The 24,630-nt window shown below is 37.6% G+C and overlaps 1 protein-coding gene across 1 annotated transcript in view; it reads right to left on the bottom strand.

Annotated features, from left to right (window-relative positions):
* LOC150078091 (cGMP-dependent 3',5'-cyclic phosphodiesterase-like) overlaps positions 1-24,630 on the bottom strand; it is a 329,128-nt gene that overhangs the window by 136,161 nt on the left and 168,337 nt on the right. The window contains exons 12-13 of the mRNA XM_090384462.1: positions 23,986-24,046; positions 716-797 (exon numbers count right to left, since the gene is read on the bottom strand). Of these exons, the coding sequence (XP_090240588.1) occupies positions 716-797; positions 23,986-24,046 (143 nt within the window). The remainder of the gene's footprint in view (positions 1-715; positions 798-23,985; positions 24,047-24,630) is intronic.

Genomic DNA, 24,630 nt, shown 5'->3' with positions numbered 1-24,630 from the left:
TCTTTAGTGAATATCAGAGAAAGAGACACTACAGTATGCTTCTTGTATAAGATGTCCACAAACCTTATTTACAAAACTAGAATGTTATTGTGTGAATAGTATACATGATACAAACCAGAAACCACTTCCAGGTGATAGATGATATCTTCAAGTTTTTATTCATTAATTAGAAAAAGTAGATAGCAGCATAATCCCAAAACTGTAATCATGGCAGAATTTACCAACCCCAAGAAGGCACAGTGTATACTATGGTTCAATGAGTTGTAATCTGCCCTGCCACCACTGTTATGAATGAATTTCAAACAAGGTTGAAAAAGATTATGCTGTCATCTACTACAGCATGTACATTTTCCAAATGGTGAATAAAAACTCAAAGATATTTTTTATCAGCTAGAAGTGGTTTCAAGTTTGTATCAGGTATCCTATTTATATTTGTAACAAAACTACTGCCTTTGCTTAAAACTACAGATACTGTACAAATCAAAAGAATGGCAGTAGGTTTTGCAGTATCACTAATATTCATATAATAAATTGAGTTCTTTATTAATTCAACAATTTCTTTATAATTTTCAACTTTTATTTAAAAATGAAATAAATGTGATTAAAATAAATTTAAAACAACTAACATTATCATATATAAAACTGTAACTCAGTTTTCTATTATCTATAACTAAAGTGATTTTTCAATGAGGCACTATAAAAAAAGTAGTCTTACCTTGTGATGAAACCAGTTGTTTCATCCATCTTCTTATAGAATAAAGGATGAGAATACGCATCACTGATGTTTAAAAGCTTACCTAGAATTTCATGTTTATAAGAGTAAATGTCAAAGAAAACATTTTTAAAATTAAGAATTATTTCCTTATTAATTATTTCACCAACAAACAAAGTAAAAAATATAAATAACAAAGTAAATGCTTCAATACAGGAGTAAATAAAGGCATGGTATATAAATACTTGTAAATTACATGATTTCTGCCATGTTGCATATTTAGGTGACAAAAACCCTTCCTTTAAATGCAAACACCTTTAAGGAAATTCCTCCAGTTATTAAAAAGATTTGACCAAGACCAATACAAGAATTATTATCATAACAGAGAAGCATTTGACATTGAACAAAATAATGCTTGAAAATAAAGGTGATATGACACTACACTAGGAGTAGTAGTGATTCCACAATTTTATGCCTTAATTTAAATATTATGTCTTAATTTAAATATGAGAAACTTTATAAGTTGGTAAATTATATAATTGAATCATATAAAAAATATAATTCAATCTTGGAAAACTCGCAGATACCATCATGTGATTACATATGTAATCATTTGTTGTGTTAAATTACACTGGTTAGCAACTTTGTAGGAATTACTGTACGCTTAGTCATTGAAAAATCTACACATTTCACAATGGTACCACTCTAAGGACTGGGATCCGTTAGGTAGGAGTTAAAGGAGTAGCCAAACTGAATAGTCTAGAATGCATTAGACATACCCATATCCAAGGGTTCTAGAAAATGACAGCCAAACTTCATGAAGTTGTTAATTAGATAATTTTGAGTTTAAAATGTTATATGATTCATGTATTCCATTCTCAGGAATTACAGGGATATAAGCATTAGTAGTAGTAGTGGCATGTGATGCAAGAAAGCAAGTGAATGAGCTTATGCAGCATCAGCCAAAAAAAAAAAAAAAAAAACAATCACACCATTCCCTCCAAATGCCTGTCCAGTTCCTCCTTAAATTTATTTAACCTATCAACTTCCACGACAGATGGAAGTTTGTTCCAGCAATTAACCACCCACAGGCTAAAGGCAAATTTCCGCACATCTATTCTACATCTGTCTTTTCTTAATTTGAATTTATGCCCCCTTAGGTTCGTAATCTGTACAAGTGGAAGGATCCCATCAGAATTCAGCGTGCTCAACATTCAAGGCCATAAATGGGTTGAGCACACACATGGCCAAGTACTCATGGCCATGTGTGTAACTTTAAATGCTTATATTCCTTTAAATGCAAAAATTTGGTAAATGAAATGGTAATCACAAAAATTCATAAGCATTCCTGATTTTGCTTAACAGTTTAGAGTCAGTAATAACAGCATGTAACAGAACATTTCTGTTACAAAGCATGATTAAATTAATTTTAAGATAAATGCCACCAGCATGTCCAATTTGGTTGTCAGACACTGTTTAACGTAGCCACCACTGTTCTATAAACACAGCCTTGCACACCTCCAGACTCTGCTGCTTGTTCTTCAACTTGAGAATTTTTACTATATTGGCTACTCAGACCCAGAGTGTACTAGATTTTGTTGTCCTTTGAATTCCTTCAGCATTTCCCTATATTGCAATAACCATGGTTCTGTGATTACTGCTGGTATGCCAAGTCCTTCATGGCTTCCCTTCCCCACCACCATTAAATGTACACACACAGGAAAAAACTGAGGGGTATGGGATCTGGTTATTACCTCAATGGCCAAGCTTGTAAATCACCACAACCAATCTAGCAATTAGATAATGTTAATTCAGGTATTCTTTTACTTGTCGATTGACTAATTGGTGTGCCACTACATTAAAGTCATAATTTTAATCTTGCCTTCAAAGAAATGGTTACTAGAGAGGAAGCAGTACATTTTCTAAGCTGTTCCTCATTGACGAAAGGTGGAACCAGATGAGTTCCAATGAAGCTGCATCAAATCTTCAAAATATCATTTCTGAAAGTTGATTTCTATTGTACTCTGGAGATTACACTTGAATTAGAATTTTTGGCCATCTTCAATTTCATTTTGATTAAATGTCACTTTAATTGTTTGTTTGTTATTTGGTTTTTAGGAGCATTAGCAACTAAGGCCATATTGCTCCGGGGATATGTGGTGGTCATTCTCTGACCTTTCCGCATCCTCTGTATTTGGTGGTCACAGGCTCGAACCCCGGTCTAATCAAGAAGCGTGTGCTACGCAATGCTGCTCCTGCCCACCTGGCTATGGAGGCGCCTGTCACTTTAATGAAAAATAAAATGTACTTATAAAGCTAATGATGTGCAGCAATTCAGTGACAAAAATCTAAGCAAGCAATGTAATCTTTGGGTTGAAGAGCTTGAATGCGTTGGAAAAGTGATATGGGTGGAGTCCCATTTGACATATGACTTATCAGATCTCCATTGAAGGTGCATCACAAGGCAAGAAATTCTTTATATAATCATCACTTGACAAAGCACAATATGTTTCTTTCTCCCCTCACATCTTATTGTAATCAATGTTCACTAAGAGTACTTGAAAAATTACTTTCCACTGCCGACTTTCTATGACTGCAACCCTGGTGTTTCTATTGCAAAATTAATATATGAATTATATCTGCAGTTTCTTTATTTGAGAATTTGCATTCATAGTTTATGGTCACGATAATTACAAAAGGGACTATCACACCGTTTTCAAATTGATACCCACAACTATGCAGTGGCCATACCATAATCAATTGAGAGTGTTGTAATTGATCAAATGAACTATCTAAAGTTTAGGCAGAGTGGCAGAAAGTAGGAGAATAACTTGCCACCTGAAAGGCTCATATCTCTGTAATGCTTGAATTTTGACTCCTGTCATCCAGCGTGTTGGACCCAGTCTTGCCTGTGACCTTAGATTTCTTCAGCATGTTGTCAACTTGAGAATGTTTAATTCCTGAGAAATAGCATGCTCAGACATTTTCCACGATATGCAACTATTATTCTCCTCATGGGAAGAAAAAAAAAAGCTCTTTCCAGATGCTTGTCATTTGGCATACACATCTGAAATGAACTCTGGACTAACTAGTGGTCACCTTTAGAGGCCAACATATTTGCTTATTTCATAGTTAAATGCAATTTTCTGCTATCATAAGAGTATCTTAGTAGAAAAAAAAAAAACTGCTAATCCGACCTTTCATAAGACTATGAAATGAAATAGGGCAAAACACCGATGAGCCAAAACATTATGACCAGTGAGTCATTATGCAAATCGAAGAACTGCAGGTGAACTACGGCACGTGCGTGGGTCGGTACACAGTATAAAAAAAAAAACATGATACTGAGTTCCATTAATCAGTGTTATTGCTTGTTCTTTGGATGGGAAAGGCAGCAGACTTAAGCAAGTTTGACAAAGGTGAAATTGTAATGGCCAGATGACTGGGTCAGAGCATATTTGAAACGGCACAGCTAGTGGGGTGCTCATGGTCAGCCATGGTTAGTACCCACCGAAAGTGGTCTGAGGAGGAAAAACCCACGAACCACAGGTCACCGATGCTAGAAGTGAGCGAAGGCTCTCCCGGATGGTACGTGGCAACTGTGGTGCAACTCGCCGGTAATTGGAATGCTGGTGATGGGAGTAATGTGTCACAGCACACACACAGTACATCGAACCCTGCTGGAAATGGGGTTGCGTAGCTGCAGGCCACTCCCAGTGCCCATGCTAACCACGGTTCACTGGCGACAGCACCTACAATGGCCATACAAGCACTGAAACTGGACCTTGAGTGATTGGAAGATGGTTGTCTGGTCCGATGATCTTTCAGAAGGATAATGTGGCATGCCACACCGACCGGATTGTTCAAGACTGGTTTGTGGAACATGAGGAAGACTTCCAAGTATTGCCCTAGCCTCCAAATTCCCCAGACATCAATCACATCGAGCATCTGTGGTTTGTGTTGGAACAGCAACTCCGATCTGCGGCGTGTCAACCACAGACCTTACAGGAGTTAAAGGATCTGCTGGTTAAGTGTTGGTACCAGATACCATAAGACACGTTTAGAAATCTTGTAGCATCCATGCCTTGCCGGGTACAAGCTGTTTTGGCTGCACGTGGAGGACTAACATCACATTAGGTAGGTGGGTGTAATGTTTTGGCTCATCTGTGTACAGTTGTCCTCCACTACAGCACAGTTCACTCTGCACTTGTTTGCCCTCTGTGTATTTTGATACCCTTCCCCAGAGTTGTACTCTGTTACCTCAGAATAGTACTATTCGCTCTAAACACCTTGGGAGGAGTTACTCATTAGGATATGTTTGGGTGCCTGAGAAGCCAAGTCAAATAAAAAATTTTTAATGATCAATTCAATTTTTTCAATTTTGCAATTAAGAGTACTTGCTTTCAAATGGGTATATTCTATCATTTAAAATGATTTTTAATCAATACTGTAATTAATAATTAACACAAAAATAGCAAATTGCCAGCCAAACTGTATATGTTGCAAAGCATTTCCAATTTATGGCAATAAGAAAATTTCAAAACTGTATTTATTACTCCACAAGTTATTTTTCATGTCCACTGGTAATTTTCATTTGTGTTAATTTTTTGTAGCTGTTTGTAATGACACAAGATTTCTGTGTCCACAACTTTAAAATGTTACAGTCATTTAATGCCATAGGTGGAAAATATATCAAAGCAATCACTGCACCATTTTTTCATATTTCGAAAATATACACTTCGTTCATCACATAGCCTGGCATTATTATTGAAGGGGAGGACCCACTCTGGAGTTTTAATTAGCTGAAGTTTACTGAAGCATTGTTTATAAAACTTCTCTTTAGAACTATTCTTTCCTGCTTTTTTTGTGCACAGCTCAGCAATACTGTTTTCAGTTAGCTCTAGTTTATATATATTTTGTGTCCCAGTGATGATTTTAGATTACCATTTAGTAGTTTCAACTTCTCTTTTTTATAAAATGGCCTCGAGAGATCATGTGAATCAGTTATTGATAGTAATGCAAAAAAGGTGAAAAGCTATCATAAAATGTTTTGTCAGAAACTTTTTAGTTTCTGACAAAACATTTGCCTCCAGTCTTTTTAGACTGGAATCAGGCAAATGCTAGATTTGCACTACATTCAGTGGTTCTGAGCAATTTGAAAATCAACAGAATTGCAAGGTTATAATCATAAATATTTGTAGTAATGACAAATGATGCAAGAAAGCAAGCTTATGTAGCATCAGCCAAAATAAAAAAATTAAAATAAAAAACACAGTTCACCCATCCGTACCCTCCAAGAATTTGTCTAGTTCTCCCTTGAATTTATTCAACCCATCCACTTCCACAACAACAGATGGAGGCCTGTTCCAAAAATAAATCACCTGCTGGCTGAAGGCAAACTTCTGCACTTCTATCCTGCAACCATCCTTTCTCAAGTTGAATTTATGCCCCTTCATATGCGTCAGCAAGTGAAAGAATACCATTAACATTCAGCTTACTCAATCCATTCGAGGCTTTAAACACCTCAATCAGATCTTCCCGCAGATGCCTAGTCTCGAGACTCTGCAATTTTCAGAACTAATCCCTTTCTAGGTAAGAGCATCCTTTTGTTCCCTTCACCAATCTCTGGTTGCCCTTCTCTGCAGCCATTCCAGCAAATCTACATTTTTCCTACAGTGAGGCTTTCCAAGGTGCAGCCTAACCATGGCCTTTTTGTAAGACCATGGTTAGGCTGCAGGGATAATCACCTCCTTATCCTTGCTAGCAAAGTTTGTATATCATTGACATAACCCCATGAGCTGTCCTGGCAGCACGTCTGTACTACTCAGAGAATTTCAGGACTGACTGCACAGTTACCCCAAGGTCTTTTTCATTCTCCAACTACCCTGAGTGTAGTACCACACAATTGATAAGTTATTCAGGGGTTACCGCTACCCATGTGCAGTACCATGCAGTTTTCACTGTTAAACCTCAACTGCCATTTCGCAGTCCATCCACTCAATTTTCCTAGAGCCTACCATGATGACTGTCGTTAACCAACCTGCCAACTTTTGTATCATCTGCAAACTTAGACATTAAGCCTGATATACCTTCATCAATATCACTGATAAATATTGAAAACAAAAATGGACCTAGCACTGAACTCTGGGGAACTCCACTAATAACATTATCCACAAAAAAGCAGTACCCATTGATAATCACTCTGTCTTCTTCCATTTAACCATCCCTTTATTCATAGCAGTAGCTTGCGCTTATTATAGCTATTAATATAACAGAACTAATATAATTAGCATTAGCATTAGTAGAGGCATTTGATGCAAGAAAGCAAGCTTATGCAGCATCAGCCAAAAAAAAAAAAAAAAAAAAAACCACTTCCACTTCACCCCTCTGTTCGTTCAAAATACCTGTCCAGCTGAGCCTTAAACTTATTTAGGCTATCAACCTCCACCACAGGGGATGGAAGTCTGTTCCACCAACCAACCACCCGCTGGCTAAAGGCAAATTTCCGCACGTCTATCCTACATCTGTCTTTCCTCAATTTGAATTTATGCCCTCTCAGGTGATTTTTCTGAGCTAGAGGAAGAATACCATTAGCATTGAGCATGCTTAAACCATTCAAGGCTTTATACACCTCTATCAGATCACCTCGCTGGTGCCTAGTCTCCAGACACTGTAATTTGCAAAACTTAAGCCTTTCTTCGTAAGAGCACCCCTTTGTTCCATTCACTAATCTTGTTGCCCTTCTATGTACTCGTTCCAGCAGCTCTACATCCTTCTTGAAATGAGGCCTCCAGACCTGTATACAGTACTCTAGGTGTGGCCTGACCATTGCCTTATACAATGGAATAATCACCTCCTTATCCCTACTGGAAAAATTCCTGTATATCATTGACAACACTCCATGAGCTACTCTTGCAGCCCGCCTGCACTGCTCAGAGAACTTCATATCTGCCTGCACAACCACCCCCAAGTCCCTTTCATTCTCTACCACTGTCAGTGTAGTACCACAGAGTTGATACGTTGCTCTAGGGTTGCTGTTTCCCATGTGTAGTACTTCACATTTGTCAATGTTAAACTTCATTTGCCACCTCTCAGCCCATCTGCTCAAACTTTCCAGATCCTGTTGCAGCAGCATAGTGTCAGTAGTGTCCTTGAAAACCCTACCAACCTTTGTATCGTCTGCAAACTTGGACATTAAGCTTGATATACCATCATCAATATCATTTATAAATACAGAAAACAATAATGGACCCAACACTGAGCCCTGAGGGACTCCACTAATAACATTAGTCCACGATGAGCAGTGTCCATTGATTACCACTCTCTGTCTTCTCCCCCTCAACCACCCCTTTATCCATAGCAGCAATTTGCCTCCAATGTCACACTGCTCCAATTTGTGTAGCAGTCTTCCATGTGCAACAGTATCAAAAGCCTTTCTAAGATCCAAGTATATAATATCAAAGTTATTCCCTGCATCCAGTTCTTTTGTGACTGCATCATAGTATCCAATCAAGTTGGTCAGGCAAGACTTCCCCTTAACAAAACCATGCTGTGTCTGAGCTATAACTGAAGTCTTGTCTAAATGATCCTGCAGTGCTTCTTTAACCAGTGCCTCCATTAATTTTCCTGGAACAGAAGTTAAGCTCACAGGTCTATAATTACTTGTGTCAGCCTTTGATCCTCCTTTGTGAATTGGGGTCACATTTGCACATCTCCAGTCTATGGGTACCTCCCCTGAGTCCAAGGAAGCTCTCATAATTATGGCTAAGGGTTTGCTTACTTCCTTTGCTACCTCCTTTAATATAACTGGATAGATCCCATCCACCCCGGGTGCCTTTCTTGTGTTTATCTTCAACAGTTTCTCCTCCACTTTACTCCCAGTTATTTCAAGATTCTGTAGCTTACTGCTAGAGTTGAATACACCTCTGGCATTCCCCTTGCTGAATAACTCCTCATGTGTGAATGTCGATGCAAAATATTCATTTAGTTTGTTAGCTACCTGAGCAGGATCATCAACAGTTGACCCATCAATATCAAGTGGACCAATCTGATTCATCCCCTTCCTTCTAGAGTTTACATTAGTAAAGAACTCTTTGCTGTTTTTCTTTGCATCCCTTGCCAAGGATTTCTCGTAATCTGTCTTCGCCTGCCTAACCTCCTTTGTAACTTGGTTGCATATCAACTTGTATCTATCATAGGCTTCTGTGTCATGTGTTAATTTGTAAGTATCCCATGCATTTTTCTTCTCTGCCATATGCCTCATTAGTTCATCTGACATCCATTTTGGCCTAAACCTTGAACAATATTTCTTAGTTGGTATGTAAAGCCTAGTAACTTCCAAGATAAGTTCTTTGAATGCTTCCCATTTTGAATTTGCAGTTGGTAACATCATCAGTTGGTCCCACTGTATAGAATTTAAATACTGTCTCAGTCCATCGTAGTCGCCTTTACGGAAGCAATAACCCTTCCCTTTACCCCTAATGGTAGTTACCTCTTTGAGTAAATCCCACTTCAGCACACTGTGATCACTGCCACCTAGTGGTTCATTTATCTGCAGATTCTTAATGCATGAAGAATCACTGCTGATAATCAAATCAAGAGTATTACTCCCTCTAGTTGCCTCCTGAACATGCTGATGTAGAAAACAATCATCCAATAAATCCACAAAAGCCCTGCTAGTGCGTGAGTAACCAGCCCCCAAATTCCAGTCAATATCTGGGAAATTAAAATCTCCCATTATAAGACTCTCTGATTTACTGGCCCACTCTATTTCCCTGTACAGTTCCTTATTATACTCATCAGAGTCATTAGGCCTATAGCACACTCCTACTCTCAATTTTGATCTCCCAATGCTTATGTCACACCAAACTGACTCCACACTGCACTGTCCAGCGATGTCGACTGGCTTCACTTCCTTGGTTTTTATGTGTTTCTTAACTAATAGCATAACCCCTCCCCCCTTCCTATCGTGTCTATCCTTTCTGTAGACGTTGTACTCTCCAAATTGCAGTTCTGCATCCCTTATATCTGTGTGACACCACGTCTCTGATATCCCAACAATATCTGCCTTCGATGTTTTGAGCAATACATCAAATTCATCAAATTTATTTACTAAACTCCTAGCATTGGTGTACACGCAAGTATACCTGCACCTGTTTCTATTCTTAGCTACCCTAACACAACCCATGTGTTTACTTGTACCGCAATGACTCCCAGCAGTCTCTGAAATACCATGCATCTTGTTTTTCAGGCTTCTGCTCATTCTAATAGAAGCAGTGCAAGAATCTCTTTCACCTCTGCCAGTGGCTACTGTCAATCTATTGGTCTTTGTCTCCCCCCAAGCTAGCAGTTTTCCAACCCACCTAACACTGCCTCGATAGCATCAGCAAATATTCTTGCACCCTTTCTATTTAAGTGTATCCCATCCCTGTAGAAGCAATCTCTCCTGTTAACAAGTACAGTCCAGGCTGAAAAAAATTCTACCCCTTGAGCCTTGCACAATCTTTCCAGGGCCGAATTGATTGACAAGGCTCTCATCATATACTCCCTCCTATCGTGTCTGGGCAGAATTGCAGACACTTTCAAATTCAACCCTAATTCTCGGCTTTTGTTCAACAGTGACCTGTACTTGTTAAGTAATTCTGCCGGTCTCCTACTCTTAATATTATTAGTGCCAACGTGTACAACTATATCACCTTTTGTGCCCTTAAAAGATGATATTCGCTAATTTAAAATAACTTGCCCTAAATAATGTAAATGCAGTATACAGGGGGGGGGGATATCATCATTCTTCTCTTTCTTGGTGATTCCCTTCTAGTTCTCTCTCTCTCTCTCTCTCTCTCTCTCTCTCTCTCTCAGGGTAATGTGGAGAATTTTTTTTTTTTTTTTTGGCTGGTGCAGCATAAGCCTTAGGCTTCCTTGCACCATATAGCTAATAATAATAATAATAATAATAGTATCAAAAGGTTCATACCTTTACTTAGAAATAATAGCCCCAGAAAGGTGAAACTTCACTGGAACTTTAATCCTTTTCTATATACCCTCCATGTATAGTAACACATTTCTCCCATCTATGGATCAGTTGTGTAATGCCTTGATCATAAAAGTCTGCACTTTTTGCCCAAAACCATGATTCCACTTCACTGATGACTTCCTGATGCAAATCAAAGCTGCATCCATGAAATGGTTTCTTCATTTCTCGAAACAAGAAGAAGCCTGACAGTGCTAGGTCATGAGAATAGGCTGGGTGCTGCAGTAGTTCGAAGCCGCACTGGGCAACAAAGTTGGTGGTAGCAATGGCCGTGTGAGCTGGTGCATTGTCTGACAGAAGATGGACATCTTTAGTTGACATTTCATCTTCAAAGCATTGCGTAACTTTTTCAAAAGATTACGGACAAAATCATCTTCTTCGCAGATGTAGTAGTCTTTGCCTTTTTGGGAAGTGGGGAGGAGGCGTGTGCTTCCACTGATTTGACATGTCTTTAGTCTCCCGATAATACTGGTACACCCAGAATTTGTCATTTGTCGCCAACCGATCAAAACAGTTGTCAACATCCACATTACAAATCCAACAGTTGGCAAGAACATTGCATTTGACATTGTTTCTACAAAGGCATCAGCAATCTTCTAGCCCATCGTGCAGAGACCTTAGACATGCAGAAGGTCATGTAAAATACTGTGGGCAGACCCATAATTAATTCCCACTACGTCTGCAATGAAATGAATTGCCACTCAGCACCAACTGCTCATCCACTGCCTGTGGATGTTGGTGGCCTTCCTTTTCTTGGCTCCTCAAAGACACTTGACGACCGCACTGGAACTCCCATTTCCACCTTTTTAGTGTCACAGGAGGGCCAATTCTACCCATAACTTCACTGGAACTTTCTTGCCCTGCAAATGCAGGAACTTGACCACTGCTCGATACTCCACTTTGTCAGCCATAGCGTCCTTCCTCAAGTTCCGGGTTCCACCTCTGGTGTACGATCACCTACGGGAATGAAATTTCACATGCTAGTTATTGAATATGTAGACAACTTATATTAAAAACGGCATCTTCCTACTGATGTTTTATCTAGGTCAGGGTAAGAACAATTAAATATTTATATTTAAAGCTTTAAATATAAACTTTAAATGCATAAATTATGTGATAAAACATAAATACAGTGTGTGTGTGTGTGTGTGTGTGTGTGTGTGTGTGTGTGTGTGTGTGTGTGTGTGCGCGCTCACTAAAATTCAGAAAAGCTTACCTTAAAATTATGGAACCTTACATGTATGAGGGGGTTTCCAGGGCCAGATTGAAACTTGTTGTGGCCCTTCTCTCTTGCAGTTCATCTGTGACAATATTAAAAAAGGATTTTTTAAGATGGAGCGAGGCCCCTTGTAATGTGAGGCCCTAAGCTATAGCTTCTTTAGCTTATATGTAAATCCAGACCTGATTCTTTCCCACTAATGATCTGTATTCAGAGCTTTAGGGACCCACCTTGAACAAACGTTCGTTCCTATAGCATTCACCACAATATCGTGAGCTGACTCATGGGAGATATTGAATATTGTCTTAGTGTGCTTCAACGTTATTCTGTGGTCTTGCATGATGAGGTCATGTATGGCATTGACATTTACAGGTATTGAAATGGTACAAAGCATTTCTTTGTAACATTAAATATTATAGTCATAATGGCAGTGGGTTTTTTTCTTTATTAGTAATTAAGTGGTCAAATTCAGATTTTCATATACAATTCTTTGGAGCATATGCTGGCTCTGGTTGTGAATGTTATTAACATTCACAACCAGAGCCAACATTAAAATAAATTGAATAAAGAGTTTTGCAAGCATTAAAAATAAATGCACTTTCCAGGCTAGTAGTTAAATTTTTTTTTTTTTTTTTTTTTTATAAACTCATAAGCTGTTGTAATTTTTCTTACTCTTCTAATCACTTTCCTAAAATAATGACTTTTAAATAAAAAGCAGCAGACGAGATCACTTTCTCTACGCAAAAGGAGATGATACCTTGTTATTAGCATATTAGCAAAGTTGTATTTTGCTTCCACAAATTCAGAATATTTCATTTTTTCGTGGTGAATAATGTGTCACTGAACAACAGCCAAGTAATATGCAGAAGAAAAACTTCTGTTGAATGCCAAATGCAAGTTTCATGTTAATTATGTTATTTCGCATGTTATTTACACACACAACTTTTATTACACTTTAAACTGAAAAAGTTTTTCTTCCGCACTCTGCTTAGCTATTCATTTTGATTTGATAGATTATTCACTGTTTAACATAAGTTTGCTAATTATGGTCACTCCCTCGTACATGTAAAAAAAAAAGGTAAAGTGCAGCCATTATCAACCCACTGCAGGATGGAAGCCTCCTCAACAATTCATGCTGAAGGAAATGGACCATAATCTGCCATGCTGGTCCAGTGCGGGTTGGCAGATCGACTGTATTCAGCAGTCAGGGGCTTGAACCCCAGTCTACTCAAAGAGCGTATGCTACTGCACTCCCGCTCCTGACAACTTGGCTATGGAGGCCACTCCTCGTACATGTAAGGTTCCATAATTTTAAGGTAAGTTTTTCTGCATTTTAATGAGCACACACACACACTGTATTTATGTTTAATCACATAATTTATGCATTTAAAGTTTATATTTAAAGTTTTAAATATAAATATTTAATATTTTAACAACATTTAATATTTCTATACAGAGAAATGGTGCCTTAAAATCAGCCAGAAACACTGATCCATACCAATAGACTAAAATTATTTATATTATATTCCATAGTTAAATCTCTCCTGCTTAACACAGATTCACTTAGCACTTTGTGTTTTTACAATTTTGGTTAAGAGCACTACTTAGTGCTCTTAAGAGTAGAGCTCTTAAGTAGTGCTCTTAAGAGCTCTCACTAAGTAGGTTAAGAGCACTACTTAGTGCTCTTAACCAAAGATGGCTGTATTAATTTTTCCTAATAGGTTCTGCCATTATTGCCCAAATCCAAGTAATTCAACTTCTATAAAAATAAAGTTAAGGAAAACTGTAAGTTATTGAAAGAAATGAATTTTATAGGGAATGGTAAAATTGTATCATTTCTTTTCAGTGTAGAGACCTAAAAAACAAGAGATGAATCTTTTTACATTGTTTTAAAAAAAATACCTGGTAAGTGGGCTACAGAAATTCATGAGGGAACTAAAATAAGTTGTGTGTGAAAGTCAAAAAGCATTCAAGAGGTGTTTCACAAATATTTCTGATAGATTTATTCCAGTTCATAAACAGAGTGGAAATAACATCCAGAAAAATACAGAAGAATTTACTGAAATGTTATTTATGACTTTTATTCATGCCATACTATAAGGAAAATTGGTGTACTTTGAGAAATGGTTCTGAACTGTACTACATCATAGTTTGGTGTTGCCAAAAGGTCATCTTGGTTCCACAAGCTGTCAGCATTAGATTATTTCTTTGACTACAATGATTGTTATAAACTGAACAGTATCACATTGTTGGTAGTAAGTGTAAACACCGTGAATTGAACAGAACAGTGAAGTGAACAGGAGGCACTGGTTAAAGAAGCACTGCAGGATCATTTAGACAAGACTTCAGTTATAGCTCAGACACAGCATGGTTTTGTTAAGGGCAAGTCTTGCCTGACCAACTTGATTGGATACTATGATGCAGTCACAAAAGAACTGGATGCAGGGAATAACTTTGATATTATATACTTGGATCTTAGAAAGGCTTTTGATACTGTTGCACATGGAAGACTGCTACACAAATTGGAGCAGTGTGACATTGGAGGCAAATTGCTGCTATGGATAAAGGGGTGGTTGAGGGGGAGAAGACAGAGAGTGGTAATCAATGGACACTGCTCATCGTGGACTGATGTTATTAGTGGAGTCCCTCAGGGCTCAGTGTTGGGTCCATTATTGTTTTCTGTATTTATAAATGATATTGATGATGGTATATCGGGCTTAATGTCCAAGTTTGCAGACGATACAAAGGTTGGCAGGGTTGTCAAGGACACTACTGACACTATGCTGCTGCAACAGGATCTGGAAAGGTTGAGCAGATGGGCTGAGAGGTGGCAAATGAAGTTTAACATTGACAAATGTAAAGTACTACACATGGGAAACAGCAACCCCAGAGCAACGTATCAACTCTGTGGTACTACACTGACAGTGGTAGAGAATGAAAGGGACTTGGGGGTGGTTGTGCAGGCAGATATGAAGTTCTCTGAGCAGTGCAGACGGGCTGCAAGAGTAGCTCATGGAGTATTGTCAATGATATACAGGAATTTTTCCAGCAGGGATAAGGAGGTGATTATTCCATTGTATAAGGCAATGGTCAGGCCACACCTAGAGTACTGTATACAGGTCTGGAGGCCTCATTTCAAGAAGGATGTAGAGCTGCTGGAACGAGTACAGAGAAGGGCAACAAGATTAGTGAATGGAACAAAGGGGTGCTCTTACGAAGAAAGGCTTAAGTTTTGCAAATTACAGTGTCTGGAGACTAGGCACCAGCGAGGTGATCTGATAGAGGTGTATAAAGCCTTGAATGGTTTAAGCATGCTCAATGCTGATGGGATTCTTCCTCTAGCTCAGAAAAATCACCTGAGAGGGCATAAATTCAAATTAAGGAAAGACAGATGTAGGATAGACGTGCGGAAATTTGCCTTTAGCCAGCGGGTGGTTGGTTGGTGGAACAGACTTCCATCCCTTGTGGTGGAGGTTTATAGCCTAAATAAGTTTAAGGCTCAGCTGGACAGGTATTTTGAACGAACAGAGGGGGTGAAGTGGAAGTGGGTTTTTTTTTGGCTGATGCTGCATAAGCTTGCTTTCTTGCATCAAATGCCTCTACTAATGCTAATGCTAATATAAAATAATAATGACAAACAGATTTTTTTTTTTAAAAAACTTTTAACCTGCAATGAGCAGGAGGGTTCTGACAGACCCATGTATTTATACTTTTGCTTACCCATTACTCATTTATGCAGGATTTTGTTAGGAATCCTGGTACCTTGCTACACTTTCTCTTTTTCCTTGTTGCTGCAACCATTAATTGCCTAAGGGCTTAAGTTTAGGAAATATACCAGTGCTTTCTTTATTATGGTCTTTGAGATCCAACCTGGACAGTAATGTCATGTAACAGAGAAAGTGTTGTTCATAATTTCTGTGTTAGATTTTTGAATGATGTAGTTCTTTGAAGATTCTATCCTTACTTTAATGCATTTTACCAGTACAAATTTAAAAATCAACTCTGTATAACACATACTATAATAACTTTTATAGACTGCATGGTATAACACTGTTAATAATGAGTGCAAACACCATGAATTGAAGAGAACTGGTTTTTTTTTGGTTTTTTTATGTTTTGAAGAATATTGAAAACAATTTGTGGAAAAATTTTCAATCTTTTTCTCTTTTAATTTATACATTTTTTTGTTACATATTATGTTACATTATGTAAGGAAGTAGATAGTATGAATAAATCTGATGAAGAATTAGACATTTATTATATGGCATGGGCAGATGAGGTGGGTAGTGGTTTTTTTTTTTTTTTTTTTTTATGAAAACCCCAAACACAAGAGGTATTAGAATCTATAGTACTTAGTACCATGCTTGGGTTTGAGGTTGAGAAGACGAAAGAAGATATTTGTTGACATTAGACTTGAACTTCTGTAGACTGCAATTTTCAGGAAAGATATATGAAGGAAGGTTGTTCCAGAAAACGGCAGTTGAATGAATAAACAAGGGAGATGAAAAGTTGGTTCTGTGAGTTTGAAGTTGGACAGTAAATGGATGTTGGCTGGTGGCGGCATGTGTTCGAACTGTTTTGAAAGAGAGAGCGGGAATTATTTAGAGTGCCCAAATATTTCCAGTGCTCATGGAAGTATCTGTAGAAAAGGCATGCAGCAGAAACAGTATGTCTATGAGACAGCGAGTGGAAAGACTCTGTTAGAGAGGAGTCATTAATTAACCTAACTGCCCTCTTCTGAATGAAATCTAGAAGCCTGAGAGAGGTTTTGGGGGCACTGCCCCAGATGTGAGAACAATATTCCATGGTAGGGCGGATTTGCGATTTGTACAGAGTGAACAGTTGTTTGGAAGAAAAGTAACACTGAGAGCAAAAGAGAAAACCAAGTTTTTTAGATGCAGAGCAAGCAATATTTGTGATTTGCTTGTGCCAAGAGAGATTAGAAGTCAGGGTAATCCCCAAAAGAGATATATCATTTTGCCTAGAAATCGGAGTGTCACTAAAGGTTGTGACACTCCAATAAAGAATCCTTTTTGAGATTCCTCAGCATCTCGACCAGCTGGGTCAGTGTGACTAGAAAACGGAAGCCAGCAGGAGTTGTTAACATTAAAATCACCAAGGAAAATTTCCTCACTGTTAGGAAAGTTGGACTGGAGAAAGTCGAGTTGCAAAGAGAAGAAGTTAAAGAGCTCCAAGTGATTAGTGGAGTTAGGAGAACGGTAGAGACAACAGATGAATTTGACACAATGAGGTAAAGAGATTTTAAGCCAGAGAAGATCGAAAAGAGGAGATTCCAAATTACCAAGTCTCTGACAGGGAATATCGGAACAGACATATGCACAAGTACCACCTTTGAGGCGAAAGGAATCATCAGCGAATAATTTGGGCAACTGGGATGAGCAGCAGTTGAATCAACTGATAACTGAGATTCTGTCAGAAAAAGTACATGGGATTTGGCAGACTGCAAGTGGAAATGGACATTGTTGAGATTAGAATCGAGACCACGTATATTTGTGAAATGAATTAGGAAGTGTTTGGGAGGTTTAGACCTTTTCACAGATTAGGCTTACTCTATTAGTTTAACAATTTATGGTATATTCAATAGTAAGAAAAAGTGGTGTGTGTGTGTGTTTGCACATTTTGCTGATACTGTATAAGCTTGCTTCCTTGCATAATTTGCCATTACTACTACTAATCATATTCCACAAGTAATGTATATGTAATTGCCATATAAAATTTATTACAATAAAATATAAGAGCATGCTCTTATACTGGGATGCCTGTATAAGAGAATGTTTTTATATTTGTTCATCACTATCTTTAATAAACACTCAGTATTTTTACATAGCTGCCAACTTTTGCTAATCAAAAAGCAAGAAAGCAAAAGGAAAACAGAAACTCTTCACAAAAAATAGAAGGAAGATAGAAAACCTTCAGAAAAACCAGGAAGTTTTTAAAGTTCGCACTGTACTAGAAATTAAATTTCATCCACAATATACACAATTTATACTAAAATTACAGCCAAAGAATTCTTTACCAGTATTTTTCCAAATATTAGCTTACTTAGGATTTTTCAGTCACTGGATTTGTTTGTAAGGTGTATTAGATGTCAAGTGACTCTGACTGCTTCAAGAAAAATTCCATTGTAGACTTTATCCTCTGCAGAAATGCCAAGTAAAAGCTTTGTTTATAAGAATGGCACCACTGTTAGACTTGGTTATTGAGAACATTTCCAAAAGCTTCACCAGACAGAGTTGAACTTTTTTTTTTTTTTTTTTCTGGCTGAATATCTCTTGCATTAAACACTGCTATGAGGAATTGTTTAAATATCAAAATGAATTGGGATAATAGTAGTAGTAGTAGTAGTGGCATGTGATGCAAGAAAGCAAGTGTATGAGCTTATGCAGAATCAGCCAAAAAAAAAAAAAAATTCACACAACCATTCCCTCTAAATGTTTGTCCAGTTTCTCCTTAAATTTATTTAGCCTATCAACTTCCGTAACGAAAAATGGAAGTTTGTTCCAGCAATTAAGCACCCACTGGCTAAGGCAAATTTCCACACATCTATTCTACATCTGTCTTTCCTTAATTTGAATTTATGCTCCCTTAGGTTTGTAATCTGAACAAGTGGAAGAATCCCTTCAGAATTCAGCGTGCTCAACCCATTCAAGGACTTATACACCTCAGTCAGATCACCGTACAGGTGCCTAGTCACCAGCCACTGCAATTTGCAGAACTTAAGCCTCTCTTGGTAAGAGGATCCCTTCATTCCCCTCACCAATCTTGTTGCACTTCTCTGTACACGCTCAAGCAAATCTACATCCTTCCTAAAATGATGCCTCCAGACCTGTACGCAGTACTCAAGGCGTGGCCTGACCATTGCCTTATACAGAGGGACAGTCACCTCCTTTTCCCTGCTAGCAAGATTCCTATATATATCATTGACAAAACCCCATGACCTGCTCTGGCAGCCTGTTTGCATTGCTCAGAAAACTTCACATCTGACTGCAAAATTACTCTTAAGTCTTTCATTTTTTACCACCTTAAGTGTAGTACCACACAATTGGTACGTTTCTCTGGGGTTACTTCTACCCATATGCAGTACTTTGCATTTGTCAAGGTTAAACTTCAGTTGCCACTTCTTAGCCCATCTGCCCAAATTATCTAGATCCTGTTGCAGTAGCACACTATCATTACTGTCATTTAGAACCCTGCCAACCTTTGTATCATCTGCAAACTTCGACACTAAGCCTGATATATACCTTTATCACTATCATTGATAAATATACAAAACAACAGTGGACCCAATACCGAAACATGTGGGACTCCACTAATAACATTAGTCCACGAAGAGCAGCATCCACTGATTACCACCCTCTGTCCTCTACCACTCAACCATCCTTTTATCCATTGTAGCAACTTACCCTTAATATCATTCTGCTCCAATTTGTACAGTAGTCTTCCATGCACAACAGTTTCAAAAGCTTTCCTGAAATCCAAGTATATGATATCAAAATTATTTTTTGCATCCAGTTCCTTTGTAACCATATCATAATATCCTATCAAATTTGTCAGACAAGACTTTCCCTTAACAAACCCATGCAGTGTCTGAATTATTGCTGCAGTCTTATCTAGATGATCCTGTAATGCATCTTTAACCAGTGACTCCATTATTTTACCCAGAACAGAAGATAAACTAACTGGTCTGTAATTACTCGTGTCACCCTTCGATCCCCTTTGTGAATTGGGGTTACATTTGCACATCTACAGTCCGTGGGGACCTCCAGAGTCCAAGGATGCTCTCATAATTATGGCTAAAGGTTGGCTTACTTCCTTTGCCGCCTCTTTTAATATAACTGGATAGATCCCATCCACCCCTGATGCCTTTCTTACGTTTAACTTCAACAATTTCTCCTCCACTTTGCTCTCAGTTATTACAAAGTCATTAAGCACCCTGCAACAATTTGATAACCTTCTGGCATTTTCAAACCTTAATAACTGCTCGTGTATAAATGTAGATGCAAAATACTCAGTTTGTTTGCTACCTGAGCAGGATCATCAACAGTCAAACCATTGATATCAAGTGGACCAATCAGATTCATCCCCTTCCTTTTAGAGTTTATATATGTAAAGACATTCTTGCTGTTTTTTTTAGCATCCTTTGACAAAGATTTATCGTAATCTGCCTTCGCCTGCCTAACCACCATTGTGACTTAATTACAGACTAGCTTATATCTGCCATAGGCTTCTGTGTCGCCTGATAATTTATATGCACCCATGTATTTTTCTTCTCTGTCACGAATCTCATTAGTTCATTTGATATCGATTTAGGCCTAAACCTTGAACAATATTTTTTAATAGGTATGAAACTTTTAGTAGCTTCCACGATTAATTCCTTGAATGCTTCCCACTTAGAATTTACTTTTGGTAACATCATCAGTTGATCCCACTGTACAGAATTTAAAAACTGTCTGAGACCACTGTAGTCACCTTTACGAAAGCAAAAACCCTTTCCTTTTCCCCTGATGGTAATTATATCTTTAAGTAAATCCCACACCAGTACACTGTGATGACTGCCATCTAGTGGTTCCTTTATCTGCAATTTCTTAATATATGAATGATCACTGCTGATTACCAGATCAAGAGTATTACCCTCTCTGGTTGCTTCTTGAACATGCTGCTGCAGAAAACAATCATCCAATAAATCCACAAAAGTCTTACTAATGTGTGAGTGACCAACCCACAAGTTCCAGTAAATATCTGGGAAGTTAAAATCCCCCATTATAAGACATTCTGATTTACTAGCCCACTATTTCTCTGTACAATTGTTCATTGTCTCATTCGAGTCATTAGGCGTATAACACACTCCTGCTCTTATTTTTGCTTCTGCAGTGCTTATGTCACACCAAACAGTGCAAAGTTTATCTGTATCAACTGGATGCATTTCTTTTGATTTTATGTTTTTTCTTAATTAACAGCATAACACCTCCTCCCTTCCTATCCTGTCTATCCTTTCTGTACACATTGTACTCCCCAAATTCCAATTCTGCATTCCTAATATCTGTGTGACACCACGTCTCTGATATCCCAACAATATCTGCCTTTGATGTCTTGACCAACACTTCAAATTCATCAAATTTATTTACTAAAGTTCTAGCATTGGCATACATTATTGTTATTTTTGGTTTTTAGGAGCATTAGCAACTAAGGCCATATTGCTCTGGGATATGCGGTCATTTCCTGACCTTTCCGCATCCTCAGTATTTCGTGGTGATGGGCTCGAACCCAGGTCTAATCAAGAAGTGTGTGCTATGCACTGCTGCTCCTTCCCACCTGGCTACGGAGGTGCCATTGGTATACATGCACATATTCTTATTCTTAGTTACCCTAACACATCCCATATTTCACGATGACTGTTTCACGATGACTGCCGTCAGTCCCTGAAATCCCCAGCACCCCTCGCTCCAGGCCACTGCTTATTCTAATAGAAGTAGTGCAAACTCACCTTCACCTCTGCCTGGAGCTACTTTTAACCTTTTAGTCTGTGAATCCCCCCCCCAAGCTAGCAGTTTTCCAACCCACCTAATACTGCCTCCATAGCATCGACAAATATTCTTGCACCCTTTCTATTTAAGTGTATCCCATCCCTGTTGCCTGTTAATATAATTTATTATATTACATACATCCTTGTGCACTTGTCAGCTCCCCAACCAAGGACCACTATATATCAATTCTTTCTTCATCTATAACAACGAAAAAACTAATTTTGACATCATATACTTAGATTTCAGAAAAGTTTTTAATACTGTTGCACATAAGAGACTGCTATACAAATTAGAGAAGTGTGGCATTAAGAACAAGTGGCTACTATGAATAAAGGTACAGTTCAGTGGGAGAAGACAGAGTCAGATCAATGGGCACCACTCTTCTTGGACTAATGTTGTTAGTGGAGTCCCCCAGGTTTCAGTGCTCAGCCCATTATCATTTTCCATATTTATTAATGATACTGATGAAGACATATCAGGCTTAAAGTTTATGGATGATATAAAGGTTGGCAGGGTGGTTAACTACAGTAATCAGGATATGCTACTGCAACGAGATCTAAACAAATTAGACAGATGGGCTGAGAAGTGGCAATTAAAGTTTAATATTGAAAAATGCAAAGTACTTTGTATGGGGAGCAGTAATCTCAGATTAATGTACCAACTGTGTAGTATCACACTCAGGGAATTGGAGAATGAAAAAAGAGGCAGGAGTAATTGTGCAATCATATATAAAGATTTCTGAGAGCAGTGCAGAGTGGCTGACTGGGCAGCTCATGGAGTTTTGTCAATGATACACAGCAATTTTTCCGCAGAGATATGGAGATGATTATCCCAATGTACAAGGCAATGGTCAGGCCACACTCTGACCAGCACATACAGGTCTGGAGGCCTCATTTTAGAAAATGATGTGGATCTGTTGGAGCAGGTGAAAATAAAGGTATTGAGATTAGGGAGAGGAACAAAGGGGTTCACTTATCAGGAAAGGCTTCAGTTCTGCAAACTGCAGTGCCTGGAGACCAAGCACCCGCGAGGAGATCTGACTGAGGTGTTTAAAGCTTTGAATGAAATGGGTAAGCTCAGTACTGATGGCATCCTTCCTTTTGCACAGAATACACACGAGGAGATATAAATTCAAACTGAGAATGGTTGCACAATACATGTGTGGAAATCTTCAACCAGCGAGTTGTCGATTGTTGGAATAAACTCCTATCTGATGTTGTATGGATGATAAATTGGTTATCCAAATTTATATTTAATTTATATTTAATATTAATATAATTGTATTATACAAATACAATGATATTTAAGTTACATTTAAATAATATTTCAATTAGCCCCACTGAAAACTCAGTTCATAACTTGCTATCCATGCATTCTTTTTGGGACCAGCAGATTTCAACTGCCATAAGGAAACATGTTCTGTCTTTAGGAATTAATGATAGAAAGTCGGCTGGCCACTAACCAAGTCCACAATTTATCAAATTTATTCACAAAGTCATATAGCTTCTGCTATGAGTGCATTAAATATTTGAAGTGGTAACACTTTATTGTATCATATCATCAAAGATAACACCTTGGCAGCAAAATGTTGGTGTAGATGCACTAAACACTTTTTTACCATATATAAAAAACAAGGTAGTTTACTACATATGTTGTGGCATACTATTGATCAGTTTATCCATCTATCCTGTTTAGTTCATTCACTACCCATTAACCTGTCTGGATATTCATGACACACTGTCTCTGTACTCATCCCTCATTGGTCTTTTATAATCGTGACTGACAAGGAAGGCAGGATTTATCAATTTATTGACAGAGTAGGGTGGTAATTTTACTTTTATTTCTAGACTATTGGCAATGCAAATTAGAGGAGCTGCCATTCCTGTACATTTATTTTCTTTAATAAATATTTAATATTAGTTTTTAATACACTAAGTTCTTTTTTTAATCTTCATTGCTTTTTAAATTGAGAGCAGTTGAGAGAGGGTACCATTATGTGCTGTGTTGGAAATGAAAAACCAGCAAATTAAAGTTTAAATTTTTTTAAACAGTACAATTATAGCAAACCATTTCCAAGTGTTTATTATAGTTATGTTTATTAATAAAAATAATAAATTTGCATAATTTTTAAAAAAACTAAATATTAGATCTTAATGTACTTTTACTAATCTTTTGCAAAAAGAAAAAGACAAAAAAAAAAAAACTGTTGCTGCAAAATACAGGGAACATACTGAAAGACTACCCCTTTTTTGTTTCACTATTTTATGCCAAATTGTTTGAATCTGGAGAGTTGGCAGCCATGTTTCTAATGGAGAAACAAGGAGCTAATAAAACTGATCACTACTGAGAAATAGCTGAAGTAAGAAAGTTTCTTAAGAGTTAAATTAAAAGAAATCAAACCTACAAGCTAAAACAAATAAAAGTTACAGTTATGCATTAGTATCAATATATCAAACAGTACATTATTCATTAAACTCACCAGTAGTGGCTACGTGACCAGCAATACCCTGATTAGCTGGAATGCGAACTTCAGAAGCATTCTGTAAGCATAAATGGAAAATGCAAATAAATATATTAAAAATACCTTAGCAGTCATATATATAAGTTTATAATTTCTGTTTTGCATATTCTGATGTTTTTGCTAATATATAACTGTAATATAAAATCATAACTTACTAATTACTTTTTTTTTTTATATATATGAAAACCCCAAACACGAAAGGTATTAGAATCTATGGTACTTAGTACTATGTATGGGTTGAAGATTGAAAAGATGAAATATACTTGTTGACATTAGACTTGAATTTTTGTAGATTGTTAACTTTCAGGAAATACATGTGAAGGGAGGTTGTTCCAGAAAACAGAAATTGAAGGACTAAATATAAGGAAGAAGAGAAGTTGGCTCTGTGAGTTTGAAGTTGGACAGTAAATAAAAAGAAAAGGCATATATCAGAACTAAAATATCTATGGTGGTTTAAACTGGAAAATACAAAACATGATTTGATCTACGAGGGTGGTTCAATAAAGAATTGCCCTGACCTAGTTGCAGAGGTGCTAACCTGTTGATTCATGGCACAGGTTTTAGTTCTTCTCTACATAGCCACTGTGCAGATTTATACATTTT

Source organism: Mastigoproctus giganteus, chromosome 11, assembly GCF_048544385.1.
Source record: "Mastigoproctus giganteus isolate SK-2022 chromosome 11, ASM4854438v1, whole genome shotgun sequence".
NCBI lineage: Eukaryota > Metazoa > Arthropoda > Arachnida > Uropygi > Thelyphonidae > Mastigoproctus > Mastigoproctus giganteus.
Note: the sequence above shows the minus strand (reverse complement) of the source record. Positions and strands in the feature narration are given on the sequence as shown.